The 19218-nt window shown below is 40.7% G+C and overlaps 1 protein-coding gene across 1 annotated transcript in view; it reads left to right on the forward strand.

Moving 5' to 3' along the window:
• The window catches only part of LOC136884951 (venom protease), a 138096-nt gene that overhangs the window by 50720 nt on the left and 68158 nt on the right, over positions 1–19218 (forward strand). Inside the window, exon 3 of the mRNA XM_068230011.1 lies at positions 15361–15693. Coding sequence (XP_068086112.1) covers positions 15361–15693 — 333 coding nt within the window. The remainder of the gene's footprint in view (positions 1–15360; positions 15694–19218) is intronic.

Raw genomic sequence — 19218 nt, forward strand, 5'->3', positions numbered from 1 at the left:
CACACTTGAAAAAAAAAGCAAGTCGATAAGCACAGTCTTTGAACACAGTCATTAAGTTACTAGGGATTATTTTCTGCTAATCCTGTTATTATAATGTTATATTAACTTAGAAAAGTTCTTACTTTTTCACTCAAATTACTACTGTGAGTCTTATATTGATGTGACGTGAATAAAGAAATATAATGCAATACTCGAGAAGAAATGAGTTCTGGTGATTCTAAATATTAGGCTCTGTAGAAGTTCAATGTTACTTGAAGTTACCTAAGTCCACACGTAATGAAATAGTTAATATTTGTACTCCAATAAGTTCACTCGTGTTACAGTCTTAAATGTCTTTAGGATTATATTGTAATCGCGACGCGATATACTAACTGCAGTGCGACGTCCTTTAATAATTCTATCGGTGATAGAATTTCGCGTTCCGGAAATACGACGGAAAGTACTTCTACCGTGACTGCGCGAACATACTGTACGCGGGCCGGTCTCTTCACTGTCTCACTCACACAGCTGTCTGCTTGTCCTTGTACTGGTTTGCGGGTTGTCTGGCCTTGACATATATAGATACCAGCGCAGGGAGGGGTGGCGGCTCTCTCGGCCATGTGACCGTGATTACGTAATTTCGTTGAGACTTTAAATTATTATAACTCAACAACCGTTTGATGAATTAATTTGAAATTTACAGGGATTAACTTTTATGATGTTTGCTATAAGTCAGCGTTTGTCCCGTTGAAATTGGTTAAGGCGTTAAAAAGCTGTTAAAAGAAAAATTCTTTCGAGAAATATCTCTAGGGGAGGTGAGCTTCGAGCGACAGGTGACGTCACTTGACTCCGCCTAGCGCACTCGTAGGGTCTGGCACATACTGGAACATTCTTTACATGGATGTTCGTACGTCGGTCGGATCTTTAATGCTGGAAATAACATTTCTTTCAATTAACATGGACCAGGACCTAGGCCTTCCTGGTACAATATGAACTGATCATAACCTCAGGGCACTTTATTATAACAGCTATCCTTAGTTTACAGACTTCTCTTCCTTCTTTTTACTGACTATCTGAAGGATAATGTTAATTTTTAAAATTTTATTGTACCCTACATTGAATGTATTTATAATAAGTTTGTTTGCAAATCTAAACTGATGTGTTTCGTGCTGGTGATCTTCCGTTTTTCAGTCTAGGTAATATTATTCATCACTTTTTTTTAACTCTTAAATAAATGTACAGTACATTATAGTGACATTCTTGACCTTTCAATCTAGTGTAAAGAAAAATAGTGTAGGTATCACAATTCTGTAAGTTATTAGCAAAAAGAGCAATATCCACGAAAACATGAAAATTTATATCAAAAGGGACAATCTCCGAAATACAATTGAAAATACTTAATTGACCATTAATTATATGGTAAGTTTTCTATGATTACTCGCTCACAGCCTGTCTGTTTTGTATATAAGACAAAAATCACCCAGATAGAGCGAACAGAAATGCATTAGGTAAAAAATCACTCCCACTGTAAAGTGCAGGAAGGTGGAGATTGCTCCTTTTGGTACCAATAGCCTCATTTGTAAAATACACGAGAAATTTTAACATTATTGTTACGGTGCTACCCGTGGAATGCAGAGGTGAAAGAAGGTGCGGGCTGGAAGGGGTCTATCCACAAAGCTGAGATATGAATTAAAATTGCATTAAAGGTTATATTTTCGAAAATATCAAAACTTAACAATTTTCACATAGAATTTGAGCATTCAACAAATAACAACAAATCAACAAATAATCAGGTACAAAACCAGGAAAGCCAAGATTTAGAGACAAATTAACGATCTGGGCTTCAAGCCCCACTTTTTACAATTTCTGAGCTCTCAGCTCACAACCACATATTTACCAAAGGGCAGAAAACCCCTAATAACATGGAGCACTTGCTCCCACCTAGCAATATCAGGCCTCCTAGAGGTACATATCCAAATACTAGAAAGAGCTGACCCGCTCTCAATTTTTCATGCCTATTAAAGGCAATACCAGACTTTTACACATGATTGCCATCAAGGCACAACTTACAGTGAAACAGGGGTATCTTGTACCCAACCTACTGGGCCTTAGCCGACAAGAAAAGGTTAAGTAAATGGCCCGCAACACCAAGTAGAATGGAGGCGTGTACTTGCACTCCTACATGAAAGCTTATAAAAACCTAAGAGGCACTAGGCCGATGAACCAGGGGCTATTCCCAAACTATGGAGGTGACTCGTATAAGAAAATTTAATACATTAATACGTTCCGTGCGGTTCGGGTCACCATGTGCCCCGAAACATGTTACTCTTATCCGTCGGTGCGAACTTCCCAGAATTGCGAAGTAAGTAACTACGTCCCAGTTACGAATTTCTGTTAACTAATGGCAACATAGTGTTCCAATTGAAGTAAAGGATCGAGGCATACTGCTAGTTTTGATCGGCCCACCGGTGACCCAATTATTTCCGGGGTCATTTCTGTTTCACAGAATTGTTGAATCGGAACACTGTCGCACAGGTAAATACGCTGGAATGTCTCCTCAACAATAACGCACACAACAAGTGCACTTGCATTGTTTAGGATTTCATACTAGGGAGTAAACAAAGTCAAATTCGTGAGGTCACCGGTGACCCGAACCGATAATAACTAAAGGCAGCATCGGGTCACCGGTGGGCCGATACGACGTAACATTAAGTCATCGAAATTCACTGCCGCAGGGAACGTGTTAAGGAAGAAAAAGTTACCAAAACGTAGTCACCTCAAGGCAAAATGAAGGGGAGCTCGAGAGGGTAAAGCAATCTCTATCCCCGAATTACAGTTACAGTTTAAGTTTTACATAAGCCGGCAGAATTTAAATTTTGAAAAGATAGGTTACATTTGTAAAAGCTTTCGGACCTTCCCCGCGGGTTGAACTGCTGAGCTAGCAAGAAATAAAGATGTTAAATGACCATTACCTTATTGAAGTTCTGCTGCCTGATGAAAGGGGCGCTTCCCGCCTCCTGCTACATGTCCACACACTAAGTTAAATGTGATGATGTGGCCGAGAGACAAGAAAATCAGCAGTTTTTATACCCTCGAGGAAAATTCGAGAACTTTCATGAATAAAACAGCCACACCCACAGGCTTTTATTGGCTGGCTAAAAGTTACACATCAGAATTGAAGAAGAAAGACACGATTGGCTGAAAGTTTATTACAGAAATTATTGATTGGTTACCTTAAAAACTGAGGGGAAAGAAAAGATTAATATTGCCAACCCACAAATGAAAGAAACAAAGTTTAGTAAAGAACAAACTTGTGAATACCAAAATTTCTTCAAATAAAGTTCTTCCACTTCGCACCAGGGTGCATGGTCATAGCTTTTAGTAGAGACATCTATAAGAGAATGTCCACACTTCTTGATGAATGGAAAACAAAACAAGATGAAATTCACACAGTACTGACAACTTTGTGTTCACAAAATTTACGGTAGTGACATCTTCTGAGAAAACTAATGAATGGATCCAGTTTCAGGGTTTCTCCTGTAGAGGATTTATTGGCGCAAGATTTAAAACTGCGGCATAAGGGTGCACCGCCCAGTACAATTATGATTCAGAGTTAAAACTTAAAATGCATTGAACTAAATATATTAGCACCTCAGGGATATTCCACAGTTCTGACTGTCACATTTTCACTTATTTCAGATGTTTATATTTTTATATCCCTAACGTTAATGAACCTTATTAAAACTTGAAAATATTTAAAGATTACGAAGCGGACTGTGTTGCCATGAGGCTGGTTCTCTCACAGGATGCAAGAAGCGATAAATAATTAATAACGGTAAAACTTGCATAACTGTATTTTAGACCTTGTCATGTGAACAATTAATACATACACTATATGTAGTTAAATACACTGATGCAGGACTAAGCTGCCACTGAACGCAAGCAAAATATAAAAACTTCGTCCAGAGCTATTGCCAGGGTACGTCCCGAGGCCATCTGTTTGCGCCAGAGAGAAGCGCAACACACCAAAGGGAAGTGGTGCTACCTACAGGCTATTAACAGATTCATTGAATATTACACATCCTCTACCCCGTTGAACTTGTTCAAAACAGAACTATATGACAATATGCACAGAATACTTAAGGAGGAGGCAAAGGCACTAGCTTCGTGATAGTACGCCTCTAGATACTGAAATTGCATCTGACGTCGGTAACTCTTATTAAATTGTCCCTTCCTGGAAACACCTGCTCAATAATGCCATTCTTCCACTGGAAAGGTGGCTGGTGATCTTCCTTCAGCAGAACAAGTGTGCCTGCTTGAAGATTCGGATGCGACGTTGACCATTTCTTCCTCTGTTGCAGAGTGTGGACCATCGACACCACCAGTGCTGCTGCACTGCTGAATGTGTCGCCAGCGTGACAGTCTGTTTGGATGAGACTCAGTCATATCAGGGTCAGGGATGAACATGAGTGGAGCTCCAATAAGAAAGTGACCAGGTGTCAGAATAGAAGGATCAGTAGGGTCATCGGATAATACACACAATGGTCTAGAATTGAGGCATGCTTCAATTTGCGTGAGTAATGTAATCAACTCTTCGTAGGTTAAAATTGTTTGACCCACTATCCGATGGAAGTGGAATTTCATCGCCTTCACTGCGGACTCCCATATTCCGCCAAAGTGTGGTGAACGTGCCGGAATCAAGTGTCATTTAAATTTTGATGCTGCAGCATGATTGCTTATTTCTTTGTTGAATTGTTCGTCCCTCAGCATTTGCTGTAGTTCCTTATTAGCCCCGACAAATATTGTAGCATTATCACTGTAGAGATCTTAAATATGTCCACGACGGGAAACGAATCATCTGATGGCTGCGATGAATGCCTGAGATGTCAAACCTGTAACAGGTTCGATATGTACGGCTCTCGTGCTGAAGCAGGCGAATATCGCAACATAAAATTTGTAGATCGATTTTTCCTGGATCCTATTTTAACATCAGTCAGGATCTGAGTACAGGAATGGACGAGACATCTGGATGCGAGCCTTTGGTAGTTGGCCCATGAGTTGACTTGCATTCTTTGCCTTAAGCCTGAAAAACACTGCATACATTTGTGGATGACTGACCGAATGGTTTGTCTTGTTCTGGGAATCCAGTACCTTGATCGTAAGTATGTAAGCAGCAGCTAAATCTCAGCGTGGAGAAGACTGTGATGCTCATAATGAATGAATAGGCGAGTGAAATGATGTTTAGAAGTGATGATTATTTGATACTTCCTATCGTAGGTTAGATCTGAGTTGACAAGTCTTCCTCCAACTCGCAGAATTTGCATTTCACCCAGAAAAGGGCTTAGACATAAAATCTTGCTCTTATGGGAGATTGGATATCCCCTGCTTGAGGCTGCGACCTCATGTGAGTAGCTGATCTGCTGAATCAGTCTAATACAGGCCAGGCTTGAAGTGTTTGTGTTGAGGGTTGCGGCAGTTAAGGACGAAGCGCTTGCAATCAGCAACGATTCGGACTAATTTACTATAAGAGGAATATCTTTCGGTTACACCCTCGGAGGCTCCTGTAGTAGTTAGCAGTGAGGTGACTGGTCGTACTTCAGACAAGTCTTGAGGAAAGTCTCTGGAAGCTGAATTTAACCAGAATTCGTTCTGTTCTTTGAGCCACTTCGGGCTCTTCCATCACAATGGCGCTGACTGAAGTGCTGCAGAATCTGCGCCCCTATACGTTAGATCTTCAGGATTATCGTGCGTCGATTTATGTCTCCAGGATTCCATGTTGGTCTGCTGCTGAATCTGAGACACTCTGTTAGCTACAAATGATTTTCAGCAGGTGGGTGTGCTCATTATCCAGGCGAGCACAATCATAGAATCAGAGTATAAATGAATGCTATGGATGTCGAGTCCAACAACAGGAACTACCCTTTCAGTTAATCTTGCGAGTAATGCTGCTCCACAGAGTTCCAGTCAGGGCAGAGTGATCCGTTTCATTGGAGCCATTCTTGATTTGGCGCATAACTGTTTACTTTTGATTGTGCCGTGAACATCCATGGTACGAATATAGAAGCAAGCTCCATATGCTATTTTACTAGCGTCACAAAATCCATGAAGCGTATGTTGGAAGTGAGATGAGGAACTACAAGACGCTCAATTATAATGTAGTTCAAGTGTTGTAGAAGGTTGACAAGGCTGAGCCATTTATCCTGCAGTTCATCTGAGAACGGATCATCCCAGCCCAAACCAGAGTCCCATAGGTCTTGCAAAAACACCTTATATGTAATAACAACTCGGTTTATAAGTCCCAAAGGATAAATGTAGGGGCAACTATGGAAGTGACCTCACGCTTAGTAATAAGGTGCCTAGAAGGGATCTCGTTATCTATAGTTCTTGAAATGATTCTTATCAGGAAGTGCTCTGTTGACGGGTTCCAAAGTAGGCCGAGGGTATCGGCACTATCCTGTGTATCGTGTGAAATCAAATCTTGAGTTTCCTTACAGCCGGGTGGAATTCTTTCTAGAAGGTCACTACGGTTGGCTGAACACTTTCGAAGCTCAAACCTGCCCTTCTCGAGCAAGGCGATTAAACATTCTTGTACTTGTACAGCTTCTTCGAGAATTCCAGTCACAGTGATTAAGTCATCGACACAGAAGTCTCTCTTCAGGATTTGATATGCTGATGGGAATTGTTACATTTCATCATCAGCTAGTTGTTGAAGAACGCATGTTGCAGTAAATGGTGCACAACTAGTACCGTACGTTACCGTTGTCAATTCATAGATCTTAATCTTCTGATCTGGGAGTGGTCTCCAGAGGATGCGCTGGGGTGGAGAGTCTAGTTGGTGCACGTAAAACTGCCTGTACATTTTTCAGTTGCCAGCAGAAAATGCTACAGGCTGCATCCGGAAACGCAAAATAATGGAGTAAAGATCCTGTTGTATGTGGGGGCCTACCATTAATGTGTCGTTGAATGACAGTCCGTTGCTAGATCGCTCAGAACCATCGAAAACTATTCGAGTTTTCGTTGAGCTACTTGCGTCCTTGAAGACGGGGTGGTGCAGCAAATATAACACTTCCCCTTCGGAACTGTCATAATCTGGAACTTCTGCCATGTCACCTAGTTTCTCATATTCCGACATGATTTCATTGTAGGCACACCGAACATCCGGTTGTCTCTACAGACGACGTTGAAACTGTAGCAACCTCTGGTTTGCGTGTGAGTATGAGTCACCTACCGGACCCACTTCTGAGCGACGAGGAAGGCGGACAATGTAGTGACCTTGTAGAATCTCTCGTTGTGTTGTGAGTAAAGTGTTCTTCGCATCTCATCTCTTCAAGAGTTAGAGGTTTATTTGGGAGTCTTCTAGTACCCAGAACCATTGAAGCTGATCATCCACTGAGGTTTCTCCACGGATTAAGAATGAGCGTTGCGGCTGCACAATTGAGGACGGTGTGCTCGATGCATTTATTGTTCCGGACAGAATTCATCCAAGCTCTGTTTATTGCAGCACTTTGTAGTTGCCTGGTTTGGACATCTTCCCACGACGCAAAATTTCTAAAACGATTTCAGTACCTAGAATTAAATTTATTTCTCCTGGCTGATGGAAGTTGGAATCCGCGAGTTGAATGTCATCTGGAAGATCCCAATCATCATAGCAGAGCTTCACAGATGGCATGTCTTCCGTAATATGTGGTAGCACATCACAAGAGACGGTTGCCTTGTAATGCTTGCAGTAGACTGTAAGTGCAGAGATACTGAATGTTTCGACTCGGACATTGCCTCATTAATCCCTTGGATTGGAAACGATATGCGAGACTTCTTCAGCGGGAGCTTCTGAACCAAGGATTCTGTGATGAAAGTTTGTGATGCAGAATCTAGAAAAGCTCTGCATTTGTGAAGTTGTCCTAACTGATTACGAACCATGACAATGGCTGTAGCAAGCACATGAGCAGAAGGCTTAGGTTTAAAGGAACAATAGGATCCGAATCCTTCGCGTGAGTCTTGTGACGAATCCGACTCGGTACTATTCTCGGCACTTACTAGCATGGCAGACCGTGTATGATGCCGATCAACGAGCTAGAATAACATAGAGGGGCTGTATACCTGACATCAGCGCTCCCTGCTTGAAGCAAGTTGATAAGGGGCAGCCATGTTAACGGTTGTCAAAACAAAGCGAATTGGCGCGAGAGCATATGTTGAGGTGACAGGGAGATCGTGCATGCCAATTTAATTCCCTAAGTTTTAAGAAGTGAAAAGATAGATTCTCGCTTTCAAGAATGCCAGCCGTGAGCTCAGCGTATGGTTGTACTAATCGGAGTAATAAAACCAAGGATATATCGTACTTTAAGTAAGTATTACTGAATTACAGCCGATATTCCTTTTTGTAATTTCTGTTTGTAATTAAATCCATTTTATTGTTTACTTAGCGAATGTATGTATAGCCACGGTAATTATTTGTCGAATTTTGCTTCAGATTTCGTTTAAAGAACAAGGAATTAACTGAACAATGCGTAGTGAGGGCGAAAAGAGATAAATGGTATCCCAATCAATTCAGTTGCTTATGCTCTGTACATTTCCAGCCCTATTTAATTTTCATTCACATTTACAAATAAAGGAAATGGAACGCCCACCACCAAGAAAACGTAACCACAAAAAATCACTTATTTCGTTCAAACGTACACCAAGTATGGTCAATAAAGTATTTTACTGCTATTTTTGAAATGTATACAGCCTTTATTGTAGATGTCTGTTGCCTTGGTTTTTAAAACTATGCCACACTTCATAATGGACAACTTTCAAGCTAGTAATCCCAGTATGATATGGTAATGGGAGAAACATGATATCCCCCCTATATTATAATAAATAATTACACTAAACGATTATTGTGGTAAAGTATTCATGGGCCGCCTCTGTGGTGTACTGGTTAGCGTGAGCAGCTGCCACCCCTGGAAGCCCGGGTTCGATTCCCGGCTCCGCCACGAAATTTGAAAAGGGGTACGAGGGCTGGAACGGGATTCTATCAGCCTGGGGAGGTCAACTGAGTAGAAGTGGGTTCGACTCCCACCTCAGCAATCCTCGAAGTGATTTTCCGTGGTTTCCCACTTCTCCTCCAGGCAAATGCCGGGATGGTACCTAACTTAAGGCCACGGCCGCTTCTTCCCCCCCCCACAAGGCCCCTGTTCAGCATAGCAGGTGCAGCCCTCCCTCACATTTGTATCCCCCGACCCAATGTCCCACGCTCCAGAACACTGTCCTTGATGTGGTCGCTGAGTCCGTGGGAAAAACCAACCCGGGAGGGTAAACAGATTAAGAAAGGAACACAGTACTCACGAGGATGCAATAATTTTAAAAATATGAACAGAATGAGGTTGTAACCTATTATAGGTCCCTATGATTTTAAGGTTTCCTGTCATAAATATTTATGCCCATCGTTTTTATTCTAGCCACAACAGCCAAGCAGGGTAACGCTCTTGTTCCGATCTCGAGGCCTATTCGTATGTCACTGTGCGATGATTTCGAACTACCCTACAATCAACTGATCGTGATGTTGGCCTCGTGCCGCAATATGATGAAGTGGCGGTATTCGCTTTCATGCTTCAAGCTTTCGGCAACGGACTTTAATTCTCCCCCAGCGATTCTAAAATGCGCATTTTCTACACTTTTCGTCATTTAAAGGCCATGCCCCCTTGCTTGTGTGACAACAGGAAACATGGCGGACGTTCGTTCTATTAGGTTCACCCAGGCAGCGCTTCCGCCTCTCTATGTTATTCTAGCTCGTTGATGCCGATGGACAAAGGTATGATGTGCCTTGCCACACTGACGGTACACATTAAGCGATGGACAATTAATAGCATTGCGCCCACTAGCCAAGCAAATGAAACACAATTTATGTTCCTTAACAATGTCTAACTTTTCTTGGGCACTAATGTCCCTAAATCTTCCACATTTACAGATAGGTTGAGCGAGCTTACAGACTATAGATGCATTATTAAGTGAAACGTAGGTTTTGTCTTCTCTTGTCGGACAATGCTAAGCATGTTAGTTAATATAATTAATTATAAGGCATGACACCCTTTCTCTAAGAATTGTAGAAATTCGTTGAGTGGTGGAGATTGTTTTACTGATAACATGAGTTCTCAGTCTTTCCTTTTGTTGGCATCAAACTTATCTAAATTCAGCTGAGAAATGATTAGTTCGTGTAGTGGAGTTGACAATTTTATTGCTTCAATAGCATTTAAGTTACTCTAACAATTACTTAATAAAATGCGTAGGGAATGAGGACAATCCTTAGTTGTGATAACAATGTGTGTATTGGCTACTGATCATGGATTGTCATATGTCTCACAGATCAGAATCCAGGCAATATGGAAATTGTCAGCAGTGACCGGCAAGTTGTCATTTAACTTATGTGCTTCACCTGATACTGTTGACAATAAATAATAATATTTCAGAATCTTATCTCTAGTATCATTATTGATCACCAAAGAATTAAATGCGTCATAAAAGTGTCTGAAGTCAATATTTTTTTATTAAACAGACACTTTTATAGGCGGCAGTTTTACATCAGTCTTGCGTGAGCCCACAGAAAAAAATACTGCCCTCTTGATCTTCGATTAATCTCGTCATATGAGACTGCATATCATAGTACACTTCTGAGAATTGTTCCCTGTCCCTTGCATGATGTTGGGAGTCATCATCTTCTGTTTCTAGTTGATAATGCACGACAGTATAATCCTGCCACGCCTGTTGTAAAACATCAAGTCTAACCTTAACACTGAATTTATCAATATGACCAGTTAAAGAATTGGTACCGTATACTTTTTATGTTGCTTACCTTCAATTTCATGATTCCACGCTTCTTTATTAATGACGTTCTAATATCAGGATCCATTGTGTGCAAGGACTTGACAAATGAAAGGAAGTATATGAATTGAGCTTACCAGTTGTTGATTCTGCTGATGAGTTCGCAATGATGCTGGATCCAGTGTCAGCGCAATGAACGTGGCGTCACGCCGCAAGATGATTGCTTCCAAACACACGTTCGAACAACTGGCCGATATGCTACAAGCGTATGTTGGGTCACAGTCACAACACTCTTGAGACCAGACTTAGTTCACAGTATGCACAATACGTGAATGTTAAAGTACACCTCCTATGCATCCGGCTCGGAGGACTATGATTAAAACTTACAGTATTTAAATATTACGAAGTGGACTGTATTGCCATGAGGCCGGTTCTCTCACAGGATACAAGAAGGGATATATAATTAATAACGGTAAAATTTACGTAACTGTATTAAACCTTGTCTAATAGATATGTGATTAAATACACTGGTGCAGGACTAAGCTGCAGAATGCGGGACTACGCTGCCACTAAACACAAGCAAAATATAAAAACATCGTCCATCATGTCTAGTGCACCCTCACTCCCTCATCCCCACACACACCGTAGCTACCAGGGGACGTCCGGAGGCCATTTGGTAGCACAAGTGAGAAGCGCAATACACCAAAGGGAAGTGGTGCTTCTTCTTCTTCTTCTTTTTCGTTTTGCCTCATGACTGAGGCGTCGTGACTATCATAATATTCAGCCCTCTAGCTGATGAACCATACTCCGCCATTCTTCCCTACCTAAAGCTTTCAATGTGGTTACTCTGAGAGAACACTGTAGGGGGCCGTTCACCATATCAATCCATCGCGTTGGTATTCGTCCTCGTTGTCTGGTTCCCTGGGCTTTGCCCTCAACAATCAGCTTTTGAAGACTACCATCTCGGCGCATTATACGTCCAAAGTAGCGTACAATCCGCTGAGAGACCTTACACGATAGACGAGCTTTTATCTGAAGTTGGTTCAGGATTGATGTGTTCGTGCGATGAGCTGTCCAAGGAATCCTTAACATTTTCCTCCAGCACCACATTTCAAAGCTACCTACAGGCAAATAACAGATACATTGAATATTGCACAGAATCTTAAGTTTTACATTTCTTGCTATGCTCTTTTGACCACCTATTAGTATTATTCACAAAACGTCACATATGTATCTTCATCAGCAAGGAGGGAAATAAAGAAATGCTTATTGTCCTAGATATAGCTGAGTTTTCCAGTAGCAGTATATTTACATATGGATACAGAAAAAGTAAAATCTCTGTACTGTAGCTATTGAAAGAGACCAAGAGGAAGTCTCTTGACAGGAATAACTACAAAGTTTAATCATTACTTATACTTTCATAGCCAAAGGGAATGTTTGAAAATGTCCCGGGTGTTGCAATTTCTTGGTAGGTGCAATATTTTTGCGTCTGTCCTTTGGCACAGGCCAGTGCAAAATATAACCACCACCGAAGTCGCAGTCCCATTTATGGCTGTGACAGTATAAAAGCCGCTGAGATATGGATGGTGTTGAGTAAATAACATTCAGAGCACGACTTCTGCGTCTGAGTGTCATGAAAGGTGTTGTTGATGATGATGATGATGATGATGATAATGATGATGATGATGATGCTTGTTGCTTAAAGGGGCCTAACATCTGGGTCGTCAGCCCCTAGTGGTACGAAATGTTATGACAATTTAAAGGTCCAAAATCCTCCACTGACCAGAATTCAAAACGTGAGGACGAAGAATGAATGGATGGATATGAACGTAAAACAATCACTGGATCCGACCCGCAATGCATTACATTCCCAGAAGCTAGCGTAAAACAGTAGTATTACTGACCAAGGGACTGCTTCTAAAACACAATCCTGAATCGATGATGCTTGTTGTCTAAAGGGGTCCAATATCCAGGTCATCGGCTCCTCATAATGGTACTTATCGCGGGGAAAGTAGAACCATGATATTTGTCATGTTGCGGTACTAGTCATAAGTAGCGTAGACTCGAGGTATTCCACACATTACGGTAATTCACACAGGTAACACAGACCTACGGTGTTTCTCGCATTGCAGCGTCATTTACAGGCAATGCAAACCTATGGTGTTCCGCACATAATTGTACTAACCACAGGGACTCGTACTATCCCGTAGTGTTCCTCACATACCGGGCGAGTTGGCCGTGCTGTTAGTGGCACGCAGCTGTGAGCTTGCATCCGGGAGATAGTGGGTTCGAATCCCACTGTCGGCAGCCCTGAAGATGATTTTCCGTGGTTTCCCATTTTCACACCAGGCAAATGCTGAGGCTGTACCTTAATTAAGGTCACGGCCGCTTCCTTCCAACTCCTAGCCCATTCCTATCCCATCGTCGCCATAAGACCTATCTGTGTTGGTGTGGCGTAAAGCCACTAGCAAAAAAAAAAAAAAAAAAAGTTCCTCACATAGTGGGTACTAACCATAGGTACTAATTACGGGTACTGTAAAACTCACCCTGATTTACACACTGTCGCTACTAATCACAAACCTATTTTGTACCGAACATGGTGATACTACGCGCAAGTAAAAGCGACCCATGGTATTCCCTGCGCGATGGTACTAATTACAAGTAGTCTCGTGGTTCTAATTTGATCATTCCTTGGTCGCCACTTTTAGTCGCCTCTTACGACAGACGGGGAATACCGTGGGTGTATTCTTCGTCTGCGGACCCAACTCACAGGGGGTTGTGTGTTTGGTCCTCGAGAGCTATTTTATTTCGCTCTAGTCCGCCGGCTAGCCGGTTAGGACCCCCTATCCGCCACCTGGGACGCGCCACGTGGGAGTATCACTTCTCCTCCTGCTACACCAGTGTAGTAGGTTCGTGGATGAAATGTGTTAGTCATGGAGTGAAACATACTGACCCTGTGAGGAAAACAATGGCAAACTACTTCACTCATCTTGTTTAGCACGTCCCATTTTAGCACCCCCTTCGTTCGATTTTTGCGATTTCTCATACCGATATAACCTCTGGTAGTGCTACTCGAGGATTCAACCAGCCTCTGGGCTGATAACCTAACAGACAGACGTTCAAATTAATTCGAAGCAATACTTTCATACAGTAATGGCGATTGGGAGTTAGGAGTGGGGGGGGGGCAAACATTTTATAGACAACAAAATTTACCCGGGTTTAAGGGCTAGTGTAGAGAAGTGGGGGGGGGGATAAGGCATAAAAATTGAAAAAAAATAAGCTACAAAATGGTAAGCCTTCTTAATGCTCTCTGGGCGAATTTCGATAGAGACGTAAAGGTTGAGTCTACCAACTTCAGTGCGGTAATAATAGTGCTATACAATAAAACTTTCACCAAAGGGAAAATAATTATACCGTACATGTGAAGGGATTATACAATTTGGCGTGGTTATACAATTAAAATGTATGTAGTATTTGACTACATACTAACGAAGTTACAGACACTAGATAAAATTACACAGACAGATTTACTGAGCGAGACTGCCAGAATGACGAATGCGAGCGGCAAGAGGGTGAATCATGGCTGTGCCCGTGACCTTGGCAAAACATATACCCCGCTACTCTCCCACACAGCACATACTACACGCTGCGGCGCTGTATGAATCGATTCGCCGCAACAAACTACAGTTTGTGAGTATTTCCGCTAAGTATTGCCATAATAATTAAAGAAATTAAAGAAAGGAATTCGCTGAAAAAACAATAGTGATTGTACAAATTGATTTTTTATAATCTCTGGTTTCAGGTGATTTTTAAAATAATTCTTAGGTTCCTCAGTCTGTTGAAACTAAAAAAGTAGTCAGGTGGCTAAAATGGAATAAAAAACTGTCTCTACAAAGTGGGAGGCGACTGCCCCCCTCGCCCCTCACCCCAATCGCCGCTACTGCTTTCATAGTACTGGAATGAAGATCATGCCTAGCTTATATATGAGAGAGATCCATGTTTCTGCCAACAATTTCATATGACGTGCTTTCGTCCTAACTATGTCAAACTGTCGAAGAAAATCCCTAAATATCCTTACATTTCGTGTACGATACAGAAATGTTGGTATTAGTACTGAGGTGAATCAAACTTCACCTGGTAAATATTTCTTGCATTCAGATATTAAGATTGTGTATTTGGTACCGGCATATGAAAATGATCAATGATATCACAAAATCATTCATTCAGATTTACGCTTACAGAAATTTTGTTTCAGAATTGATTTTTTGCAATGTTCAACCCCCTCTAGCACCACCATCTCATATTTCTCGCTGCAGCTTTAAACTACTGGTATCTATTTTGTATTCCCAGTCTGCTGAACAAAGTTAAAATAGTTTGTATTGTTTGTTTTGTCGGATTAGAGAAACAAAATAATGAGTTTTAGTATTGCAAATTGAGATACAATCCTAACAGCAGATGAAGTGTTATTCACAATAGTTCAGAGGAAGTCCCTTGCCACTGTAAATCTCAACAAAGGGGTCATGGACATGAGATACAAAATCAGAATATCGAAATGTTGATTGTAATTTCCCTTCTTTTTTCCAGGGTCTGCTGAGGGATATCGTTGTACCACTCCAAAAGAAGGTCAGGGAAACTGCAAAAACCTCAGTCAGTGTGAACCACTGCTAACAATACTTCGTAATCATCGCTATAAACCAGGAGCGACGGATCACCTAAAAAAGTCCATGTGCGGCTACAAAGGCAGAGATCCTCTTGTATGTTGCCCGGAAGAGCAAGGGCTGATCAATAACCAGCCGGATTCAGGACATGGCACTCAGACCAATGCTGGTGACGTTCCAGCACTACTTAACAGTCCAGAGTGCGGATTCAGTAACATATCATTTCTAAGGATTGGAGGAGAACAAATTGCACGACCCCGTGAGTACAATGTTTGGTATTTTCGAATTTCTCAAATCTTCCAGACCAGTGTTATTATAGAACCTCCTCTTCTATACAGAGACTTACTTAAAATTACCAACATATCCAGCGGCCTACAAGAATTATAAGAGAAACTCTTGTTCCATGTACTATGACCACGTAACTCTTTCATATAACCACCTATCTTGGCCCCGACTAGAAATCCGTCGCACTGTGCATACCCTATGCCATCTCCATAAAATCCTTCATTCTTCACAGCCATTTTACCTTACTTCATAATTCAAATACCTATCCTCTTGTCAGTCTTAACACCAGATCTGCTAATAATTCCATCCTTGCTTTACCTACGCATAGAACTGCCATCTACGATAAATCATTCACAGTAATTGCCTGCCGTGAGTGGAACCTCCTTCCCGAAAGTATCAGAGGGTTAAGCGCTGTTCGCACTTTCAAGGAAGCACTTTGGAGACATTTTATGCACCAGTAAGGATCATCTATAAACTTGATGCTGCTACTTACAACCATTTGTTATGGATGTCCTGGTAGAGAGTCTAAAATTCTTATCCGATCTGTTTTTAAAATCAAATTTTATGTACTGCCTCTTTTTTTTTACATGTAGGATATTAGTTTTAAGAATTTATCCATTTATTATACCTTATTTCATCTGAATTTAATCTTAATTTATTTCATCTTAATGTAATCTCACCATTCTTGTATTATTATTAATTTAATAATCTAGTTATTGTAAGTAATACAATGTAATATATGTATATTTCAGTTCCTGGTTAGATGGAAGAGAAGGCCTGAAGGCCTTAATCTTGCCAAGTAAAATAAAATATTACTAACTATGTCGTCCTCGATTATAAGGATAATCCCCCCTTTGCACTGAGTAAGAGGTTTGCTCGATATTAACAAATGATACAAAGGTCACTGAAATTAGATTGTATAATGTTTTTACCATTTTAATTAGAAAGAATGTTGTATTTAACTGAACGAAGAAAAGGAAAGCATACCGGTATGAAGTCTGTAACGATGCAATGTTTTTAACCCGTAGAGAGCCAGACAACGATATATCGTTGTTCCGTATATACGCGTAAAGTGCCAACCACGATATATCGTTGTTTGGATAGCGCGTAATTCTATACGAGTTTGTACAACTTGGCCCGTCAGATTGCAACATCTTATGTGTCGAGTCCATAGAGAATTGTCATTAGATTTTAACTATGCCGCTAGATGGTGCGCAAATTCATTCATTATCACGCATTGAATTTGTAAAGTCCGTGTTTTTCTCCAAGCCGCGTGAGTAAAATGGCTACTAGCGGGAGAAGTTATTTTGTTAACGACCAAAAACTGGCTGTATATCTTCATCATTTTTAGTGAAGAAGACAATGATGAAGACTTGGATGAGGAATTCATTCCTCCAAGTAGTGAGGAATGGCAAAGTGAAAGTGTTATTTAGAGTGATAACAGCGAGTTTTCTGTAAACAGTCAATCACGTGCTCATTGTCCGAGTGTAAACATTGAAAGTAGTAATGACCGTCTGAGTGACAGTACTGATGATGATGATGACGACTCTAACAATATCCAACAGCAAGAATTTCCTGTTTTCCGTGAAATTCAATTAGGTCAAGATGTAAAATACCAACCCTCACCTGATTATTATGATTCTCCTGGCCCGAGACACGCCCCTTTGTCAGACGCTAACCTATAGCGTATTTTTATTTTAATTTTCACGGCTCAATTATGGAACCTCATAACTACAGAGGCAAACAGATTTGAGAAATCATGTCTTTTCACCACAAGCCAGAGTACAGCAGTGGAGCCCGATTACATTGACTGAAATGAACACTTTCATTGATGTTTTGTTAGAAATGGGTATAACTAGAAGGCCGAGCATATTTTCTTATTGGGTCAAAAATTCCCCTTATATTCCATGGTTTGGAAATATGTTCTCAAGAAACAGATTCCAATTGATCTTGAGATTCTTTCATCTTGTGAACAATGGTAATCTATCACCATCTGGTTACCCTGACTACAACCCATGTTCCAGGTTCGATCCCATTGTTGAACATGCCCATTGTACATTACGATACCATTGTACATACATCTTAAAATACTGAAGGTAAAAATATGAAATTTTACATGTTTATGCTTCTGAAATAGGACATTTCAAAGAAGTCATCAATATTTCCGTCAAGTTGAATTTTCTGTTTTCTTTGTCTGTTTTGTTTCTGATTTTCAATTTTTGGTGTTTTAAAATTGTTTGGAAAATATTTTTTACTAAAAATACCCAAGAGCATTTTAGTGTTCTAATATATTTCAGCAGTAAGAGTGGCTTCTCGTTAACATTTTAATACAAATTTCAAATCATAGTTATAATATTTGTGAACTATGTAGTCCAAAGAGTGAGAACCTGCAAAATTCTCTAAATCTGTCTGGTACTTTTGGCATACTCTGAGCACCTGGGCCTGGCACTAACGTTCCCTTAATTTCTATGTAACAAGTCAAAAATACAGGATTTTCCTCTGAAACGGTGTTCTTTAATGTAATTACAGGGGTCCCTCAAATTTTACACTCTTAAATGTCTGTTGACTTCACTAGGATTTAATCCAGTAACCTTTGGCTCTTTACCATAGTCGACCAATGTGGGAAGAGGTATTGGGTTGACGCATAATTTCGTGTGGTATTCTTTTGGGTCGGCAACAATGCGGCGTGAAGGGATTGCTTATCGTTATTCCATTGTTTTAACTGAGTTTGAAGTTTGTGTGTTGTAAAAACAGGTTTTCTTGATTGTCAACGTATCATTTGTGTATATTTCAGACAAACGGATATGAAATGTCAAGTTGAGGTAAGGGAGCATTTCCGACACAGTTTACTCTTTGAATTTTACCAAATACAATAGAGATCACCACCGTCTCAATCCTATATAAGTTACCGTACCGTAGAGATTGAGACGGTGGTGGTAGAGATAATACATTAGCGTCTGCGAGATATCGATGGATAGCGATTGTTGATTGTAATTTCCCGGAGTGACCTGGAGTTACTGATTCTGTCATAAAAGCACGTGTATTTGTTTGTGAAATTTTGGGCGTTATTTATATGAGTTTGCAGTAAGTTGACAGAAGTAAATAGTAGCGTATGTCATTCCTTTATATCTCCTCTCATCATCATGAGTGGAAAGATATGTGCTGTGTTTGGCTGCAATAACTATGAAGTGCAGAAGGATTCGCGTCTTCCGTTTCTCTCGTGACAAGAAAATGTACGTAAATATTGTGCTTGCATATATGTATATTCTTCCAGTGACACGAGATTTTTATAGTACTTCCTAAACTTCTGACCAGCGCGACCCATATTTTAATTGGCTTAAAATATAATAAACTTATTTTATTGTATAGTACAGCAGTTAATCTTCAGTGCCGATGTGTTGTTGTAGGGATGATCTGTGGGGTATGATTTAATTCAGGAAAATGCGTATGCATAGGTGTGTAGCTGCTTTTGTTCCAAGTTACCCCACTTGGAATGCTA

The sequence above is a fragment of the Anabrus simplex genome, chromosome 13 (assembly GCF_040414725.1).
Source record: "Anabrus simplex isolate iqAnaSimp1 chromosome 13, ASM4041472v1, whole genome shotgun sequence".
In the NCBI taxonomy this organism is placed as follows: domain Eukaryota; kingdom Metazoa; phylum Arthropoda; class Insecta; order Orthoptera; family Tettigoniidae; genus Anabrus; species Anabrus simplex.